We start from the raw sequence: 21127 nt of genomic DNA, 5'->3' as shown, positions 1-21127 counted from the left end.
CCCTATCCCCCTGGTTCTAAAGGAGTAATAACCGAGCTCTTACATCTCTTGTAATAGCAAAGACCAGTGTACAGCCAGGAAGCAGCTTGTCATTCATTTAATCAACAGTTCTCAAGGCCCAAAAAAGTTGATTCAATCATCCCTAATTGAAAACAGTGAAATACAGCCACAAAGTCTTGTCTTTAATAAGCTGTAAAATGTCCATAAAACATCTCCATAACATTGGAAATGTGTCTTGGTGAGAGTCGACGATGATTACGCTCCGCTTGTGAAAGTCCAGTGTCATTAGAACCAGGAAGTGATGCAGCTGAATCCAGTGAACATTAGCCTTCTGTTCAATGACACACTATAAACAGTCTGTGAGAGTGATGCAGTAGTTTGTAGTCTGGTGATCACGCAGCACGAGGACTTGTCCATTACCGGTTTCTATTGGCTGGCTGTGCATAGCCACACAGTTGAACTTGGACCTGAGATCCTGCTCGACATCACACTGACACAGGAAATGCATGCTTGAATTTGACCGTCTTTAACTGGAGTCTTAGCAACTATTCGTAAGACAGAAGTGTTATGTTACCTTTAGACCTGGTAGAGCAGACAAGATGACTCAGCAGTTAGCACAGAGCAGAAGACTAATTTATGGCGTTGGCTACACACTCCACGAACACGCACTGCAGATCATTTCACAGATAATAAATTGATCCCTGATTAGAAATACTGTGCATACTCCAACTGTCCCATGGAGGAGGTCCTATCTGAGAGCCAGTGTGTGGACTTGGTAGATCTCCTTTGGGAAGTTAGTTTGTTGCTCTTCGTGGAGGATGCGGAGGCCTGCTCTGCTCACCAGACTATGAACTATTTCCAGGTCTCGGCAGATGCTGCTGTCCACCTCATCGGGGACCACGCCCTCATACGACACATTGTCCTTGATGATGATGAGACCGTTAGGCCGAAGGGCTTTCTGGCAACGCTGCAGGAAGTCCACCAGGTGGGCGTCTGTCAGGTGGCCTGAAGGGAAAAATCAGGGGAAAGGTTTTATATTTATTGTCCATCAGTGATGGGCCGTGCATTTTATACCTGGGCCTTCTGTGCTGTCCTACTAAAGTTGAACAGCTACGGTGCAGATACATGAATCCGTGCATGGCGGGACACTGCGTCATTAACGGACAATGCACAGTCAAATCAACGTAATTAACACAATGACAACAACAAAGTCATAAGAACCAGTCACATATATTCATATGGCAACAAATCAATCCAGCAACACTGCAGCGGATCCACACATTCCACACAAGAGCACGAGCCATTCAAATATTATTCATAAATACGTTACTGCAGATGTAAAAAAACAAAACAAACGCAGTTTGTCATTTACCGAATGCTGTTCACTTAAAGACAAAGTCCATCCTTTCTTTTTTGACAAAGAGTTTAATCCCAGTACATAGTTTTAGTTCCAGCAAGAAGTCGTTCTCGATTCATGGCCGCCAGTGACAGTCTAGCCTCCCCAGTTGTATTTCGCCGGTCCGTGGGCGTGCCAGCCGGCGGTCTGCGCGGAGGTGGGATCCCGGCCGCGGGGGGACCGTGGTGCGGTTGTGGAGCTCCGGTTCCCTGCGAATGTGTTCGTTGATCTGTAGATCCACTCGGGTTTCTCCAGAAGTTTTCAAAAGCACCGTAGTGTCCTGTCCTATGGCGTCCTCAGGTTAGCATAGCATAGCTCCAAACACCAAGATGCTCAGTTAAAATGAAACACATTCCCAGCCATAAAATGTGTGACGCTGTCAGCCAGGAACACTGTTCATACGAATAAATAAACTACACCAAGCAAAACCCTACAAATGTCATACTTTCTTCCATATCTTTCAAATTTGAACTCTTACTCCAACTAACTTCTGCCAGCTTCCTTAAATTTCACATAAGTCACGCGCTGGCCCACTGACCAATCACGGCGCACGTTAATGCTGACGTACTTAGCAGGCTACCTCGGTGCCACTGGCACGTCAAAGAATACGCCAGACATGTCAAACTAAAGATCTGATTGGTTGAAGACTAACAATCAACAATATCATCCCCATTCACTTAAACTGCAAAGTCTCTCTCTAGAGCAGCGGTTCCCAAACTTTTTAGGCCACGCACCCCCGTCTCCTTTTTGTAGACCCAACATATGAATGAGACTGCAGTTGTTTTTGGCTGTTTTGTAACTCCTCCAATTTCGATATAAAATATGTAAGGGGCTTTTGACTTGCACTGGCATGCTTGGTGTTCAGGTGGCGACGTAAATAAGAGGGCTTCAGACTGTTAGTCAGAACCTCACTGCAGACTGCAAACCCTGTCCCCCAAAACTAAAATGCATTCTCAATTACGTTTGCCCAAAAACATATTTTCTCCCTATATATTTCAGGTGACGCAGTCACAGAGCAGACAGGAAGATGTTAGGAGTCAGGGTGGCCACAAAAGCCATGACCAGCCCTACTCTGCCTCTGATTGGCTAGTGCCTTTTTTGGTTGTGTTGGTTAGGTGATGAGGAATGAGATTGGTTAGGATAGGCAGAGTGGGGTGGGACATGTCTCTACCATCCGAGGAAAAAAACATTACTGCCACAGGGTGAAGTAGATCCCCGACAAGACAGAAAATGTGCTATGCCTGTTATCTCAGATGACTTTCACCATTGCTTACTGATGGCAGCCATTGTGGCAGACTCACCAATGACCCACTGGATCCAGATGACATCGTAGCGTCCACTCTCCGGTACGAGGTCCTGCAGGCCGCTGCAGAGGTACTTCCCCACCCTCTTGCCCTCCTCTCCCAGGTACGTCCTGGCTTTGTCTAGAAACTCCTGCGTCACGTCCACCAGGTCCACCGTCTTGAACAGAGGCAGCAGGAGACGTTTGGTGATCCTCCCGATGCCTGCTCCACAGTCCAGAGCGCAGTCCGTGCCCGTCTTCCCATTCCCTTCCTTCAACAGCAAAAACACACGGGAGGTCGCTAGTGAATAAAAGCTGCTTCTGTCAGGGTGAACCGGCTCTGAAGCAGCAAAGACTTCAAGGTTCCAGACTACGACCAAAATGGTTGGATATGCGTCATTGTTTGTGAATCTGCAGGTTACAATTCACAAGCTCACATTCATGAGTGCATGCAGATTAGTGGTGTAACGGATCACGGCTCGATCCGTGATTGGTTCGGTTCACATCTCACAGTTCGGCACACTTGTGAACCGCGGATTCATTTAGTTTTTTACATCATTATTTTTACATTATCACGGTATCCATATTTTATTGATTCGTCTCATGGTTTTGGTATGACGGGCATGTTTGAAAATCACTGTTCACTCTCTCACTTAATTAGCCTCTAACACACAGGTGCTCCAATCACCAACATGCACCAAGCACACAGGTGTTTATATGAGCTCATTAGTGATGTTGATAAACACACAGAGGCACTGAGACACACGCACTCTTCTCCCTCTATCTCTGTGTGTGTGTGTGTGTGTGTCTCTCTCATACAGTCATTCAGGTCTGTCTGCCTGTCTCACTCACTCTGTCTTTCTTTCTGTCTGTATGTCTCTCTCGCTCCCTCTATCATACAGTCATTCAGGTCAATATTTTTAGAGGACTTTTCCCCTCTCACCCCCCCCCCCCCATTTCAAATCAAAAGCCCCACAGAATGAATTCTAACTGGAATGCTTGTGATGAAGCCTCTCATTTTAGTGTCAAACATGATGATTCTGTCTCCTATCCCCCTCTCTCCCCCACCCAGTCCCACCCTTTCAAAATAAAAGCCCCACAAATACAAGTTTCAATCCAAGAGTATGAATCTAAAATGCAGAAAAAAAGAGTAGCACTATCTCAATTGAACCTGAATGACACTACCGGTAACATTGGCGTGTGTATATTGCGACGGGCAGTAGAAGCCACATTGTCAACATTTCTTTAGGAATTTTCTAGTTTTTATTTGTTATTTATTTCATTTTGTTTCACATTGGACATCTTCAATATTTGTGTTTGTATGTAAGACTATAGCCCAAAGTTATTTTCTTTAAGTGTTCTTGAAGTTCTTTAATTAATAAATGGAAAGCAAAGTTATATTTGTCTCCTCCCCTTTTCTTTGCTGATCTGAAAAATTATCCAAACCGTGACTCAAGAACCGTGATCCGAACCGAACCGTGAGGTTTGTGATGAAATTGGTAATTCGCTGTAAAGACATCTTAGAAAGTTTCTTACACCAAGGAACTTGTGCAGGAAAGCCTTGGATCCATTGATGTCGATGTTGGAGATGCTACCGTAGCCCCCCAGCATGCCATCCACTGTGGGGGGGACCTCCTTCCAGTAGTCCTCTGCATTGGAGTAGAAGCCTGTCTCACCTTCTGCTATGTCACCCATCCTGTCAAAGTACACAGATGACACAGTTCACTCAGAGAAAAAGCTCCACTAACTACTACTCATAAGCTGTACAAAGATACAGTCCAAGGCTTCTGGAACTAAAAATATGAACAGTCTGGTGCCTTACCTGCATTATATTACTCTCCGTTTCATTACTATCTTTTGTACTTCGTACCATCTTTTTATCATATTTTATTTATGTAAAGCCCACCGTGTGTTTATATACACACACGCACACGCGCACGCGCACGCACACCAGCTGTCAGCACCCATCAGCCTCATCTTGTGACCAGGACAGAGTGCATACTTTTCCTCTGAGGCTCAGCAGCAGAATGTATGAGACTGAAGCTGGAGATGCACACTAGAAAGTATGCCCCACTAGCTCTATTTATAATGACTATTTCAAAGATGCTAATCAACAGGCGTGCTACATGTGTTGAAGCACAACTTGATTAGGTATCTATAGAAAACTTCACCCACAACTGAGAGCCTATAACACCACATATGAGCCCAGTACCACGACATGACACAGGTACATGACGTTAACGTGACTCTTCTATGAGCACTGACGCTGCTCAATGTGTTTCACACACACTTAAATTGAATTTGAAAACGTCCTGTTAGTAATAACGGAGCTGATATTACAGCGCGATCTTGGAGCCGACGTCATGGCCACTTGCACGTGGAGAGGTAAAGTTGTAAATACAGCGGAACCTTTCCAATATGAGACATTGAACTCATTTTTTAAAAGCTATTCGTTAACAATAACATATTGTCATCATGAAACACTTTGAGTTTCAAATAGATAACAGTTTCTAAATGAACTTTCATACTGTTCACTACAATGTAACGTTAAGTGACATCATCAGGCCCAGCACGTGCTAACTTTTAGGATGTTGTAGTTTTAGCCAAGCAGCTAGCTAGCCGGTGACAGCTCTGTTTCCAGGGGAACAGACTAAACTCTTGATAACAACACTTACCTCGTCTCGTGTCAGCTCCCTCGCCCTCCTCTCCCTCTCAATGGCCCGGTCCGGTGTCACTGCTTCCTTTCTATTTGAGACTCGGCTCCATGGCTGTGAACGTGAAGCACGTCATTTCCTTATTTGGTTCCCGGGAGAAGACGTGACAACAGCGCCCCTACTGGCCGACTTCACTCATGTCTCCTTACACGTTGTTATCGTATTCACGACTTCATCTGGAAAACATCAAGGAATTGATGAGTCGAATAAACTACATTTGAATGTATACAAAGGTCAATGTAATGAAAGCATGCTATGAAATGGAATGGAAAAATAAGGATTTAATATTTGACTTTCACATATACATGGAGACCAACGCCAGTATGTAGTCAAAGAATCATTCAAATGTTTATACTCAAGGGGTTAATTTATAGTTTCGGAGAGGAAGTGTCACTTAACTTTTGCTGAAACAAGATTACAATTAAAACTCATACTCTGGGTTTAAGGAGTGGATTTGAGAAATACTGAGATTGTGATGACAAGTTATAGTTTGTACTTACTCAACTGTTTGATGGTCATTTCTATAAACACCTCTCAACATGGAGGTCTGAATTGTGTTTTAAAAGCTTCTCCGCAAAGCCAAAGAAAAATGTATCTGTTTATTTGTTTTGCTTTGAAAAAAAAGGTGCACGGAGAGAGGAAAGCACACTTGTAGTATTAAGAACAATTCACTTGTCACACTGACATATATAATCAAATGAAGACTGTCTGATTTCCCTTTAGCTGCTTTATTTTCAGGGTCCTGGCTCACTGTTTACTGTGACCCTTGAATAGTAACACCTTCTTCTTCTATGGCGAGTGAGGATGTATGCTGTGAAGAAGGCCTCACCAGCAGTGTGAGACTGTTCTTCTGACCAACTTCTGTTTGAATGTGTGTACCTTTGAGAGTGGGACAAATGTTGACATGCTCTGCAGTGGGTTAAACTCGTGGGGCCTTCTCTTACTGCAGTGCAGCAAATAAAGCAAGAGGGGGCAGTGCGGTATTGAGCCATGAATGATCCACTTGTGACCTGTCCTGCTTTGAGAACTTTGTCAGAGCAGTGATCTGTCAGATGAAGTCATGCTGTACTTCGTACCCTCAGCAGTGGTGGGCCGTCAGGGCCAGCTAAGCCTTCTCTGCTGGCCTAAACAGAATCACAAAGTTATAGCTATTTTATAATTTAATCATTTTTCACAAATACACTACTTGTTTTCTTGAGGGTGATTGTGGCTTACTGGGTAGAGAGGGTTGTCCGCCAACCGAAAGGTCACCGGTTCGATCCTCGGCTGCACCGTGTCCTGTGTCGAAGTGTCCCTGAGTAAGACACTGTACCCCTAACTGCTCCCCGGGCCCCTGTCATTGGCAGCCCACTGCTCTCTACATATACAGGGATGGGTCAAATGCAGAGAATAACTTCCCCACTGTGGAACTAATAAAGCAATGTTTCTTCTTCTTGTATTCTAATTATTTTCCCCATTAGCTTATTTTCTCGTTGCACAGCTCCTGTCTTCCTCAGTTGCTCTGCTTCCAGCCTGCAGCGCTGCTTCCAGCACAGCTTGCTTTAAGGAGAGCTCTTATCCAATCAGATTCAGCCCCTATCTCTCTATGTAATGCTGCGTTCACACCGGTCGCGTTGATTTTTTGACGCACTGCAAAATCGCGTCCAATGCGCCGCAGGTCGTGTTCACACCAAACGCCGAAAAATCGCGTAACGAAGACGTTATTTCAACGCATTCAATGTCTCAAATAAAACGTCGTAAATATGGAACTGTAGACTGTGTGCTGTCCACAAGAAGCTCACAGGACATCATAATGAGAGCAGAGCACATTATGTCTGTATATGTTCACTAAAATGCAACTCAGTGTTTACTGCTGGAATACGCATGCGCACGGACTCTGCATTGTTCTAAGTTAGAGGCTGGAAACACGACAAGGTTTGAGCTAGCTAGCTCTTACTGAGTGATGAGGAAGTGAACGAGCTGATGGAATAAACGAGGCTTCACGCTAACGACGTACTCTGTAAGTACTTGAACTACTTTATTCCAGTATTGCAAACCGAAATATTATTACCATACCATTAATATCATGTTATGCTCATCATGCGGGCGAGGCTGCTAGCTTGTTAGCATGTAGCGTTAGCAGGTTACGAACAGTAAACCTAAACAGTCAACAGCAGACATGTGTGTTAGTTAATGTACTGTACTAACGTTAATACGATCATGGTCAAAACATTGTTGTTTGGGTTATGGCAATATATAAACAATATTGTGTAATATCCAGGTCAGTATCGTTCCGTTGAAGACACGTCTATGGTCTCCGGTGTAGAGACGTTCAAAACTGGTCTAAGTCAAGATGTTTTTCTAATACTTGTTTTATTTACAGATGTCCAGCTTGAAAATATGGCAGATCTCCTGAAACCGGCTCCTGTGTGGCTTTGAAAACGACATTTAAAGAAGGAAAAGGAGATTATGTTTTTATAGAAAGAACATTGTTATATTTATATTGTGCTTTAATAAATACAAATGAACTGTTGCTGTGTCACTTGGTCTTTTGTCCTGTAAGTGGAAACTGTTGATGTGTTATATACCCAGAAGCACTGTAAGCATTTCGGCGTTGAATACACGGTTAAAACACGGTGAGGTTGAATACACGGTGAATACACGGTGAGGTTGAATACACGGTGAATACACGGTGAGGTTGAATACACGGTGAAAACACGGTGAGGTTGAATACACGGTTAATACACGATGAAAAGTGAAAGGTTCTTAGCCGACTATTTGTAGACGTTGATTCAACGCTCACGTTTAGACCAGATATCGACGTGATGTCCAATACTGGCTTTCAACTGATAAATGTGGATGTGGTTTCTTAGTAAGCCTCTACATCATGATATATTAGTATTAGCACAATGTAGAGGACGAAAAATTATAGTATTACAAATCACGTTTAAATCTGGTCTAAGGGTGAACGTCTGTTCAACGTCTACAAATAGTCCGCGAAAAAACTTTCACTTTTGAACCAATTCAAACACTGTCGATACGTGCGATGCATTGAGTGGGCAACGCGCCGTGTATTGAGTGGGCCCGTCTGACAGTAAACTCCCGGGACACTTTTTCCCTCAGTCCGCTCCGGTCGGCATGAGAACGTGTTGGAACACAGTGGATCAAGGCTGAGCTGTCGTCTGTATTTCCAGAGCTCCAGGGAAACAATACGGTTTGTATTGGTGACACTAGTGATCCTGTACCTTCAGCTGTAGGGCGCTGCTCTACGTCCTGCGTGCTCTGTGTTGTGGAACATCAACAGCGCACTCAAAAGAGCTGGTATGCACACTGACTTTGTTACTCTTCTAGTGTGAACACACACATGCGCTTGGGTAACCATAGCAACAAGACTGATGTTTCACAGATTGTTACCAGTTAACTCACTGTTGGTACTAACCATGTGAGTGATGGTCTGAGAACGCCGCTGTGTAGCCTTCCTTCTTGGTAAGTGGCCGTATATGAGCAGGATGGAGCAGTGAGCTGTCACCAGGTTTCATCATGTAAAATGTTCAGATTTCAGTCCTGGTTCATTTACTATTTAAATTTGAGTGAAAACAGTCTGGAGTATTGGGCTGCATCTCATTTGATATACTAACATGTTACTTTTCAGTTCAATTTTGTGTAAACAATGCAGAAAACTGCATTTTTCTGCAAATGTCGCCACAGTCATCCAGTTGATAATACTGCAAATATATAAATATTGTAATACTTTCATTCGTGGTCCATAGGCTCAACCTCCACACAGAGACTGAACAGACATGTATTTCAATGAAAATCTTCAACATTGCCACTTTAAGGAGCCACCAGAGAGGCTGCGGCTGTGGAATACATAAATGCACATAAATGCATAAATGGACATGCACCTCCCTACCTACAAGATCTCATCACTCCCCAAATCGCTACCCGCACCCTCAGATCATCAAACAGCTCGCTTCTCCGGGTCCCCAGCACCAAGCTCCGCACCATGGGCGACCGGGCCTCTGGCTCGGCAGCTCCACGCCTATGGAACAGTCTCCCTGACCATCTAAGGGCAACACAGACACTGGTCTCTTTTAAGACTGGCCTAAAAACCTTTTTATTCAGGAAAGCCTTTCTGACCTAAGTCACTGTCAGTTATTTCTTTTGTGTTTCTGTTCATTCACTGGTTTTTATTTTATTATAGTTTTTTTTTTATTATGCTTTTTACTATGTTTTTACTATTTACTGGCTCTGTGGCACTGTGAGATTTAAAAAAAAAAATGAAAAGTGCGTTACAAATAAAATACATTATTATTATTGGAATAGACCTGAGAACATGCAGCTGGTCATGTCCTCGTATAACAAACAAGATGACAGTACAGACAAGTGAATTCATTTTAGGCCAGTTAGTTCCAGGGTCCTGGTATTGTGCATGCTGGCTCACACTGACTGATTTGTTTCACCTGCTAATGTTTGAAGAAGCATTTAGACTTTAAACATTTAGATTTGAGAAACCTCACCAACTCTGATTCAAATATATTTGTTATTTATATGTTCAGTATATCGTTGTGTCAAAGTGCATTTCCATTTTCATTCACAAATATGAAACAGATAATATGAATGACACAGGATCACATTTCCTACAATCCTAGAAATATACGAAAACAAATAATTAAATAAGATTTGACCAAGACACAATACATGTGTAGAATGTAAAATAAATGAATCTAATTCTAGGCGTAAGAAGGCATCACAGATCTTCCTTATCTACCTAACGCTGTCCCCCGTCTCTCACTCACCGGCTCATTCGATGAATGAAACATCGTAGAAGTAAAGACTACAGCGCTATATGCAAGGTGTGATGTGAGGGGAGAACAAATGGCATCACACTGTGAGTCTGCCCTTTAATATGTATCGTATCCTTTCCAAATGTAATGTACTGCACTCCTGAGTAAATATCTGTGTCTTCAGCAGCTGAATGCTCCACTGTGCTCACCAGCTGTTCTCTAGCTGAGTCTGTGTGCTGTTTGCTGCTGAGCAGAAAGTGTACAGAGGCTTTATCAAAGCTTCTCACTGAAAACAGCAGCCTGCTGTGACACACAAAGAACCAAAACCATGAGCTGAAAGACGCTATAGAGCTCTGTAGGGCAACTGCAGTCAGGTGACAATGCTCTGTTTGTTCATCACTATGAGCAACCCTCTCCACATTCAGGTCGTCATGTGAAGCACTTCATATGAAAACACTGATTGTACCAGCAACAACCTAAAATAGAACAAAGGTTTTCAGTATTGCTCAGTCTAGAGCAGGTTGTGAAACTACATTAGTGAAGGAACACATATGACTAGAACCATCTTCATTGGAACATTTTGTATGGATGGACTAATGAGGTGGATTTGTAATTTCGTGCAGTTTTGGATGATTATTGTTATTATTTGATTCATCATCTTTGTAAACAGCTTACATAATGTACCTCATGTATGAAGAGAGGCGGTCTGGTGATGTTTTTGTACAGCCCTACCTTGACATGAAGCAGAGTTGAACCAATAGTCAAAGACCTGTGTTATGTTCAAGTACACTACACTAGCTCTATAGAATCAGGCTGCTCTAACGGTGTCCCAGAGGAGCACAGGCTGTGTGTGTTTTAACAATTCAACCTTTACCGTGGCACATTGTATTTGTAAACCCAGGTGAGACAAAGTTCTCTGTCTGTCATGTTGTATATAAGAAGTTCTCTTCTCTTCTGAAAAGTGTTGTTCAACCACTGTAATGTCATTAAAGTCCACGTGGGCTGGACACACACAGTAAACAACATTACTGCTACACACATTAAATACTGCTGCTGATAGATACTTCACATAATGAAGAGTCTGAGTGTGAGACAAAGGGGAAAGACATCAATGACAACAGAAGTAGTGGAGGAAACGGGCAGACAAAAAACATTGTAATAACACACAGAGAGATTTAAGAAAGAAGATTATGGAGGGAAGAGGAAAGGAAAGAGAGACAGAGGGAGAGAACTGGAGCCCACGGATGTGGCTGCTGCACAGTTGCTTCAGTGCATTTTCTCATAAATATTTCAGGGAGGTAAACTCCCCCTCAACACCTCCATCCTGCTCGCACTGCCGTGGTTTGGACTGCAGAGAGAGAGAGAGAGAGAGAGAGACAGTGGAAAGAAATTGCCCTTCGCTCAGCTCTGACATGATCCAAACTAAACAAAAGCTTCTGTGGAAAATCTTTATTTAAATATATTTAATATTTATTTATCTCATGAATATTACTGACTGTACGTGTATGTTAGTTTAGTTGTATTTATGGCCAAATAATAAAGCAGCACCCAGCATGAAGGCCACCGCCAGGAAGCCGAACACGAACTTGGGACGTTGCCGTGATATGGCATGTGCTGCATCCACTCGGCTAACAAGGTGCTCCAACCTTTCTTTTTTTAATCCGTCTACATGCAATTTAAGGTCCTTATTCATGTCTGTTTATGATTTGTTTTCCGAATACATATTCCTAAATATATTGCTAATTAAGAAGCACACTGTGAGCTTTGGGTAACGGCCCCAGAGCACTTTCCTGCTTTGTGAAGTGAGTAATGCAGCGCTTTTGATTTACAGTAGATGCTACTCATTCTTTGGCTTGGTAGAGACCCTATTAGCTGGTGGAAGACAGTCCAAGCCTGCACATCATTAGCAGCGGACACAGGGACAGATGGAGGTGTGATCCACCGGGCTGCAGAGAGGGACACAGGCAGAGGGGCAAAGAGAGACAAGGAGACAGACAAAGATACAAGGCTGTTCTATCCCAGTCTCATTGGGAAACTGTCCACAGTGAACTCAGCACTGAAATTAGATATTGATCCTTCCATCTCCTCCCCAACCTCCTGCTCTCTCCCTTTCTAGCTTTGGGACTGCACATATTCTCTTTTGGTGATTCCCTCTCTTTCATTTAGCCACCTCTCTCTCTTCCTCTTGGGATTCTTCTTGTCATTTCTGCATCCTTGCTTCCATCGCTTGCATCCTCCCACTTAAGAGATGAGGAGCGTTCTACGGACGAGATGTGAAAATGGAAGAAATGATGCAACTCTATTTTGAGATTTCAATTACATGACCTATTCTCTGACCAGTGATCTCTTTATTTATGACCACAGCACATGACATATGGCAGACCTGAGAGCTCAATGCACAATTGACACAATCGAAAGAACACTTATGATCAGTGCAATGAAAACACCTATTTATTGGTAACATAGCATTTACAGCTGCAGACTTCACATAAACATCGAACAAAAAGTTCGGAAATTAGTGTTTGGGAGATTATTTCTCTGTTGTAACGATGCTTCTTGGCAATAAATGTTATACTGTTGGAAAGCCTGTTTATTTACCTTTCAAAAGGTGCCACATTTGTAAGGAACATACATTTATGGGATAAGCAGCACAGCTGAGTATGTGGGTTGCGCCCATGAAAAATTTGCCAAATCTTCTCTGCCAAACAGCTTATTCTGCTGTTGCTATTGACCGTCAGGCCCGTTTGCACTGGTGTCGGCAACACCTGCACCGGAACCTGAACATGTGGAGGAACGTTATGTTCAGCGATGAGTCCAGATTCTGTCTCAGGAAGTTGGATCGTAGGGTCAAAGTGTGGAGAAGACGGGGAGAACGCCATGCTGATTGCTGATAGAGGAACACCTTTTGGTGGAGGCAGTGTGACGGTGTGGGGCGGCATCTCCATCACTGGAAAAATGAGGCTTGTCTTCATTGGAGGCAATCTCAATGCAGAGAGATATCGAGATGAGATGCTGCAACCAGTGGCAATCCCATTTCTCCACAGTCTGGGACCGAACTCCATTCTCTAAGATGAAGACGCTCGCCCCCACAGAGCGCTTTATCAGAGACTACCTCCAGAATGTGGGAGTAGAGAGGATGGAATATCCTGCCAGCAGTCCTGACCTCAACCCAAGTGAACACTTGTGGGACCAGCTGTTCGTGCCAGAGTGACCAACACAACCACGTTGGCTGACTTGCGACAAATCCTGCTTGAGGAGTGGAATGCATCCCACAGCAGTGTGTGAGCAGGCTGGTGACCAGCATGAGGAGGAGGAGCCAGGCTGTTGTGGCTGTGTATGGTTCTTCCACACGCTACTGAGGCTCCTGTTTGTGAAATGAATAAATTGTAAAATTGCCAATATGTCTTGTTTCTTCCTTGTTACTGATAGACTTCAATCATCCAATCCACCAAACAACACCAAACAAGAGTCAATAGCAACAGCAGAATAAGCTGCGGCAAATCTTTCATGGGCGCAACCCACATACTCAGCTGCCAGTGGCGGCTGGTCAAGAGAGGGCCATGGGGCCTGGCCCCACCATGAGCCACAAAAAAAGAAAGAAAAAAAATTATAAGAATCATAAATTATACAAATTGTCAATATTTGTGTTTTTGAACTATGGAATGTACCCAGTAATGTGTGTAAAATATGATATCTGCGCAAAATATATGCTTTTCCTGCTCGTCCTGTCCGCCTGACACGTCTCAGAACGTGCAGCTAGGGGGGCCTAATCGTTCTCGTCAGGAGAAGTCTCTACAGGCGAGCACTCCTCCTCCAAGACCCGTTTGAGAGGAGAACTTTGGCGGAGATTCTGCAGCCAAAGAGCTGATATCAGATCAGCCTGACCTCACAATCAGACAGCAGACTCGCGGGAAAGGGAAGCAGTACATGAAGCTTCTGTACTAGCTGTACACCAGACAGGTTTGGCTAGCTGGATGACGTCATGCTAATAACTTATTTAGCTTTTTAAAACAACGGGGACGGATCCAGCACGGACAGTTACGGGAGTGAGGGATGAGGAGGTAAGGAAACATGAGAACACCAGGGTAGGGAGTGAGGGATGAGGAGGTAAGGAAACATGAGAACACCAGGGTAGGGAGTGAGGGATGAGGAGGTAAGGAAACATGAGAACACCAGGGTAGGGAGTGAAGGATGAGGAGGTAAGGAAACATGAGAACACCAGGGTAGGGAGTGAGGGATGAGGAGGTAAGGAAACATGAGAACATCAGGGTAGGGAGTGAGGGATGAGGAGGTAAGGAAACATGAGAACACCAGGGTAGGGAGTGAGGGATGAGGAGGTAAGGAAACATGAGAACACCAGGGTAGGGAGTGAGGGATGAGGAGGTAAGGAAACATGAGAACACCAGGGTAGGGAGTGAGGGATGAGGAGGTAAGGAAACATGAGAACATCAGGGTAGGGAGTGAGGGATGAGGAGGTAAGGAAACATGAGAACACCAGGGTAGGGAGTGAGGGATGAGGAGGTAAGGAAACATGAGAACACCAGGGTAGGGAGTGAGGGATGAGGAGGTAAGGAAACATGAGAACACCAGGGTAGGGAGTGAGGGATGAGGAGGTAAGGAAACATGAGAACACCAGGGTAGGGAGTGAGGGATGAGGAGGTAAGGAAACATGAGAACACCAGGGTAGGGAGTGAGGGATGAGGAGGTAAGGAAACATGAGAACACCAGGGTAGGGAGTGAGGGATGAGGAGGTAAGGAAACATGAGAACACCAGGGTAGGGAGTGAGGGATGAGGAGGTAAGGAAACATGAGAACACCAGGGTAGGGAGTGAGGGATGAGGAGGTAAGGAAACATGAGAACACCAGGACACACATGAGAACTCTGTCAAGCTACATATTATGCAAAGTGAACATCTTTTCTTCTACATAGTTGTCCTCAGTCTCATCTGCTTAACTTGGTCATGGAGGCATCAACATGTAATAGAGATGTTAAATTAACAGTGAAAACTCATCATAGCTTAATTTAACATCAGTATTCATAATTACACTTCATGTTTACTTCTCATGATCTTTACCTCCTATAACAAGGTCCATAGGGGCATCTCAATAAATAAACATGTTATATTATATTATATAAGTGTTATTTACTGATTGTTTTCGTGTTGGAATACATGTTAAATATTTAACTGCCAAGTAATAATGCGTGTTTGATGCTTACATTTTTTTTGCATTAAATCATACTGGGATGTTTGCTGAAATTGATAGGATGGCCCTACCTAGATTTTCCACCAGCCGCCACTGTGTGCTGCTCATCCCACAAATGTATGTTCCTTACAAATGTGGCACCGTTTGAAAGATAAATAAACAGGCTTTCCAATGATATAACATGTATTGCCAAGAAGTATTGTTACAACAGAGAAATAATCTACCAAACACTCATTTCCGAAACTTTTTGTTCGATGTTTATTGCTGTAGTGGAAGCCAACTTATGAGTCAAACATTTGCAACTGCAGACAAGATGGCTGTTTATTTATGGCTTACACACTGTGATAAGCCATCAAATCTGGAGTTCTGAATGTAGTAAGCAATCAATTAAGGTACATTATCATAATCCATCACATTGTAAATGTTAATAAACTATGAATTTGTTGATTTTGCAGATCTTTTCCAGAAAGTAAATGACTTAATGGACCATTCAAAGGATCTTCCTTAAGAGACTAATGCTGGAGGAGATACACCAGTTAAAGGATTATTCACAATCTGGCAACCCAATATGTGTCCTTATTAATGGATTATTACTCAGCTACAAACCTTTAACCGTTTAAGCCGTTGCTGTAAGAAGGCCACTACAAATGATTCATTTCTGCAACTATGTTCATGTGTACATACATGTATCATCATACATGCATCTATACACACACACACACACACACACACATTCCCTTTCTCTTTTCTATCTACCTCCCTCGGGCTCACCTTCACTCATCACCTCATCTATTTTTCCTCCTCTGTTGCCTGGCAACAGACAGGAAGAGCATCACTTGGATACATCCAAACCACAGGAAGAGCTTGCAGAAAGATACATCACACTGATGTTCCATGGAAGGACCAGGGTCTACATGAATGAACCCTTTTTTCTCCTCTCAGCACTCTTGCCCTATCATAAAAATCCCACGCCTACACACGCTATTCCAGTAATGATCAACAATAGACATAACTGCAGTAACATATCACATAGATTAGCGGGCCATCATGTTGCCCACGAGAACCGTGTTCATATTAAACCTGCGATGCCGCCGGCAGTTTGAAGCTGGCACTGCTAAATGTCAGATCATTATATCATAAATCTTTCATTGTTAATAACAATATATGCCACAACAAACTTGAGTGTATTACAGTCACTGAGACCTGGCTGGATGAGACTGGCAACAAAGAGTTGATTCACCATGTTACGGGGCCAACTCACGAAAAAGGCCACACACTTCACCTTGTTACCTTAAAGGGTTTTAATATTACAGTAACATCCGTTCTATTTGTAGCAATCTCAGACCACTTCTACATATTTCAGTGTGGCTTTGTGGCACAAAGGCAGTAAAAATGCCTGTGCCAAAGCACATTGACTGTAATCCTTCGGGCTTAATTGTTGGAATGCTGCTTCAGCAGTCCAAGTATTGTTATCCTATTTCTTTATTCCCCTATTTCTTCCATACATTTTTTGGCACGTATCTCCTAAATTTTTTAAGCTACAGAAACTATTCAAATATCAAAATGTAGGAGAGGGGTGCTATGACTTTTCATGTTTCTAACCTTTAAACTTTTAGAATTATTAAGCTTTTTGCAATAAAAAAAAATTAGAAAATTCTATGTTGCCCCGGATTCCACAATTTTCACTCTTCATGCATCATATTTGGTAGAAAAGTAGCTAATCGTGTCCTTGTCGTAGACAAATGACTGTGGAATCCAACAGATTTACACATTTGGCACAACAGCCTTTAAATTGAGAGGGAAACCAAATGTCTGCTCCATAGAGACCAATGTTAATTCTCACTTCAAAACAATCTTGCACAGACAACCGTACAACATTTCTAGATCGACAGTTTAGCCACATTTATTTACAATACAGACACAATTTTCACATGATCTGTTCTTCAAGTCATCCTTCCTCTCCAGTTCTAATATCGGAGCAATAAGAGCTACGGTTATGGGGGTTTTGAGGATTTGATTGACAGGTGTTTCACAGCTTAATCTCAATATAAAAGCTGCAGGCACACAGGTGTTTTTGATTGAGCTAATTAGTGAAGTTTATAAACACACAGACACACACACACACACATGACTAGGAGATATTCAGGGAAAGATCGTTCGACCTCCTGTCTGTCTACCTGTCTCACTCAGTATTCCCCTCTTCTCTCAAGTGTGCTATTCTTACACCATTACTGAAAAAGAACAACTTCGACTGATCGGTGATAAGTAGCACAGACCAGTCTCCCTCAGTCTTTGAAACTGTCGACCACAGTATTTTACTCGTTCTAGGCCCATTACTGGTCAACCTACATGCTGCCCCTTGTTTTCATCATACAGACACACAATGTATCTTATCAGTTATATGCTGATGATACTCAATTATATATTTCACTTTCTCGTGACCTCAGCCCTATAAATGACCGTGTCAACGTTATCAATGAAACTAGACACTTTCTGCAGTTAAGCAAAGACTCACCTGAGATCCTTGTAGTAGAAGCTAAAAGTCAGCGACAGGAGATCCACTCCAAGCTGATCTCGCTGTCCCTGAAACTCAGTGAGCAGATTAGAAATCGAGGTGTTATCTTGGATTCGGAGCTCAACTTCACAAGCGACACTACACAAGTACAACTAGAACAGCATTTTAGCCCCTAAAATAAATGTCCAAAGTCAAATCCATCTAGTCTCAGTCAGACAGAAAAACTGGTTCATTCATTCATCTCATCGCCTTTCTATTCCCCACAGTTTTATTGACGCTTCCAACTCACCTGTGCATAATGTCGAGCAACAGCAATATCCATGTTTTGTGTGCGTATTGCAGTTTTGTGTTCAGATATGAGAATCTTTAAGGTTTTAGTTTGTCCAACATAAACCTGACCGCAGGGACATTTCAGCATGTAGACATGTGTCCAAACGCACTTCATAAGGATTCATGGAGTATGTTTTTACAAGCACGTGGATGTGTAAAGTATGTGTGGCGCGTTAGAACATTGTGCACCGTGACCACAGCAGGAAAAGCCTACAGTTGCCACAGTTATGTGTCAACGAACTGAATATAGTTCAGAACTTGGCAAAGAGTTCCTTTATTAAAGTACAGGTTGGTACTAGTTAGGTAGGGAACTACAGTTCTACCAACATAGTACTTGAACGTTGCCTGTAAGTAGTTCCCTATCCTTCAGGTTGGACTCATATGTATATTTGGAAAGCTTTATGAGGTTTTGTAGTATATATGTAAGTTGTTTTCTGGTTGAATCTCTACAATGGAACTGCAAAGTTAGCATGATGCATTGTCAGAATGGTTCCACTAATGAGAATAAGACCTAAATTGAAGTGCTGGGGCGACTGTGAATTAGTGGTAGAGTGGTTCGTCCTTAACCCCAAGTTGCTCCTGTAGCTGTGCCTACGGTGTGTGAATGTTGTGTGAAGGATCAGATAGTCCTGATGAGCAGGTGGCACCTAGCATGGTAGCCTCTGTCATCAGTGTATGAATGGGTGAATGATGACATGTAGTGGTAAAGAGCTTTGAGTGGTCAGAAGACTAGAAAAGAGAAATACAAGTACAGTCCATTTACCAGTCCATATACCAATTTCCCTCTAATAACATCTTGAGGTGCATTTCTTGAAAATGTGCTACATTGTTATTATTATGGCATGACACGTAGAGCAGAATTTGGTTGCCTGTGTGTGGTGTATGCTCACTCTGCTCATCAGTGGCTGGGGTTTGCTGCTGCTAAGAAAATTTTCCACATGATTCATCTTCAGTCAGTAATGTGGCTCCTTTTCATGCAAGTAAAAGACACCCAGTGAGCATTTTTTGGTTCAAAAGACGTTTAAAAGAAGTCTATGCCCGACGTTGAAAAAACGTTCAAAAGTGAAAGTTTTTTCGCCGACTATTTGTAGACGTTGAACAGACGTTCGCGCTTAGACCAGATTTAAACGTGATTTGTAATACTATAATTTTTCGTCCTCCACATTGTGCTAATACTAATATATCATGATGTAGAGGCTTACTAAGAAACCACATCCACATTTATCAGTTGAAAGCCAGTATTGGACATCACGTTGATATCTGGTCCAAACGTGAGTGTTGAATCAACGTCTACAAATAGTCGGCTAAAAACCTTTCACTTTTCACCGTGTTTTAACCGTGTATTCAACCTCACCGTGTTTTAACCGTGTATTCAACCTCACCGTGTATTAACCGTGTATTCAACCTCACCGTGTTTTAACCGTGTATCCAACCTCACCGTGTTTTAACCGTGTATTCAACCTCACCGTGTTTTAACCGTGTATTCAACCTCACCGTGTTTTAACCGTGTATTCAACCTCACCGTGTATTCAACCTCACCGTGTTTTAACCGCATATTCAACCTCACCGTGTTTTAACCGCGTATCCAACCTCACCGTGTTTTAACCGCGTATTCAACCTCACCGTGTTTTAACCGTGTATTCAACCTCACCGTGTTTTAACCGTGTATTCAACCTCACCGTGTTTTAACCGTGTATTCAACCTCACCGTGTTTTAACCATGTATTCAACCTCACCGTGTTTTAACCGTGTATTCAACGCCGAAATGCTTACAGTGCTTCTGGGTATATAACACATCAACAGTTTCCACTTACAGGACAAAAGACCAAGTGACACAGCAACAGTTCATTTGTATTTATTAAAGCACAATATAAATATAACAATGTTCTTTCTATAAAAACATAATCTCCTTTTCCTTCTTTAAATGTCGTTTTCAAAGCCACACAGGAGCCGGTTTCAGGAGATCTGCCATATTTTCAAGCTGGACATCTGTAAATAAAACAAGTATTAGAAAAACATCTTGACTTAGACCAGTTTTGAACGTCTCTACACCGGAGACCATAGACGTGTCTTCAACGGAACGATACTGACCTGGATATTACACAATATTGTTTATATATTGCCATAACCCAAACAACAATGTTTTGACCATGATCGTATTAACGTTAGTACAGTACATTAACTAACACACATGTCTGCTGTTTACTGTTTAGGTTTACTGTTCGTAACCTGCTAACGCTACATGCTAACAAGCTAGCAGCCTCGCCCGCATGATGAGCATAACATGATATTAATGGTATGGTAATAATATTTCGGTTTGCAATACTGGAATAAAGTAGTTCAAGTACTTACAGAGTACGTCGTTAGCGTGAAGCCTCGTTTATTCCATCAGCTCGTTCACTTCCTCATCACTCAGTAAGAGCTAGCTAGCTCAAACCTTGTCGTGTTTCCAGCCTCTAACTTAGAACAATGCAGAGTCCGTGCGCATGCATATTCCAGCAGTAAACACTGAGTTGTATTTTAATGAACATATACAGTCATAATGTGCTCTGCTCTCATTATGATGTCCTGTGAGCTTCTTGTTGACAGCACACAGTCTATAGTTCCATATTTACGACGTTTTATATGAGACATTGAATGCGTTGAAATAACGTCTTCGTGTAGACCACATATGAACGGACAGCGGAATATGATTTTGGAGAAATACGTTTAAAGTAACCAAAATCGCGTCTCTTTCAACCTACAACTGAACAAACCATCAATATTTTAAAACAAATTGGTGTTTTGTGACACGTTGATATTGTAACCGTAATTTAGCCGGTTCAAAAGACGGTTAAAATACGTCTTCGACGTTCAGACCCCATATCAACTCTTTTTCAACCAGAAATCAACGTTGAAATCCGGGTTAGTGCTCACTGGG

General features: G+C 42.7%; 1 protein-coding gene and 2 long non-coding RNA genes across 3 annotated transcripts; 1 reads left to right on the top strand and 2 right to left on the bottom strand.

Annotated features, from left to right (window-relative positions):
- Positions 1-87: 87 nt before the first annotated feature.
- ntmt1 (N-terminal Xaa-Pro-Lys N-methyltransferase 1) lies at positions 88-5474 on the bottom strand. Its single transcript, XM_079288856.1, has 4 exons — positions 5354-5474; positions 4215-4374; positions 2698-2950; positions 88-1005 (listed from the first exon to the last, which is right to left on the bottom strand). The coding sequence occupies exons 2-4, from the start codon at positions 4371-4373 to the stop codon at positions 749-751; spliced, it is 669 nt and encodes a 222-aa protein (XP_079144982.1). The 5' UTR covers position 4374; positions 5354-5474; the 3' UTR covers positions 88-748.
- A 1693-nt stretch (positions 5475-7167) lies between these two features.
- On the top strand, positions 7168-7904 carry LOC306792477. Its single transcript, XR_013772818.1, has 2 exons — positions 7168-7391; positions 7755-7904. It is a non-coding gene; the product is annotated as an uncharacterized lncRNA (long non-coding RNA).
- A 12142-nt stretch (positions 7905-20046) lies between these two features.
- LOC306792030 lies at positions 20047-20668 on the bottom strand. Its single transcript, XR_013772788.1, has 2 exons — positions 20560-20668; positions 20047-20196 (listed from the first exon to the last, which is right to left on the bottom strand). It is a non-coding gene; the product is annotated as an uncharacterized lncRNA (long non-coding RNA).
- Positions 20669-21127: the final 459 nt, after the last annotated feature.

Source organism: Melanostigma gelatinosum, assembly GCF_949748355.1.
Source record: "Melanostigma gelatinosum genome assembly, chromosome: 18".
In the NCBI taxonomy this organism is placed as follows: domain Eukaryota; kingdom Metazoa; phylum Chordata; class Actinopteri; order Perciformes; family Zoarcidae; genus Melanostigma; species Melanostigma gelatinosum.
Note: the sequence above shows the minus strand (reverse complement) of the source record. Positions and strands in the feature narration are given on the sequence as shown.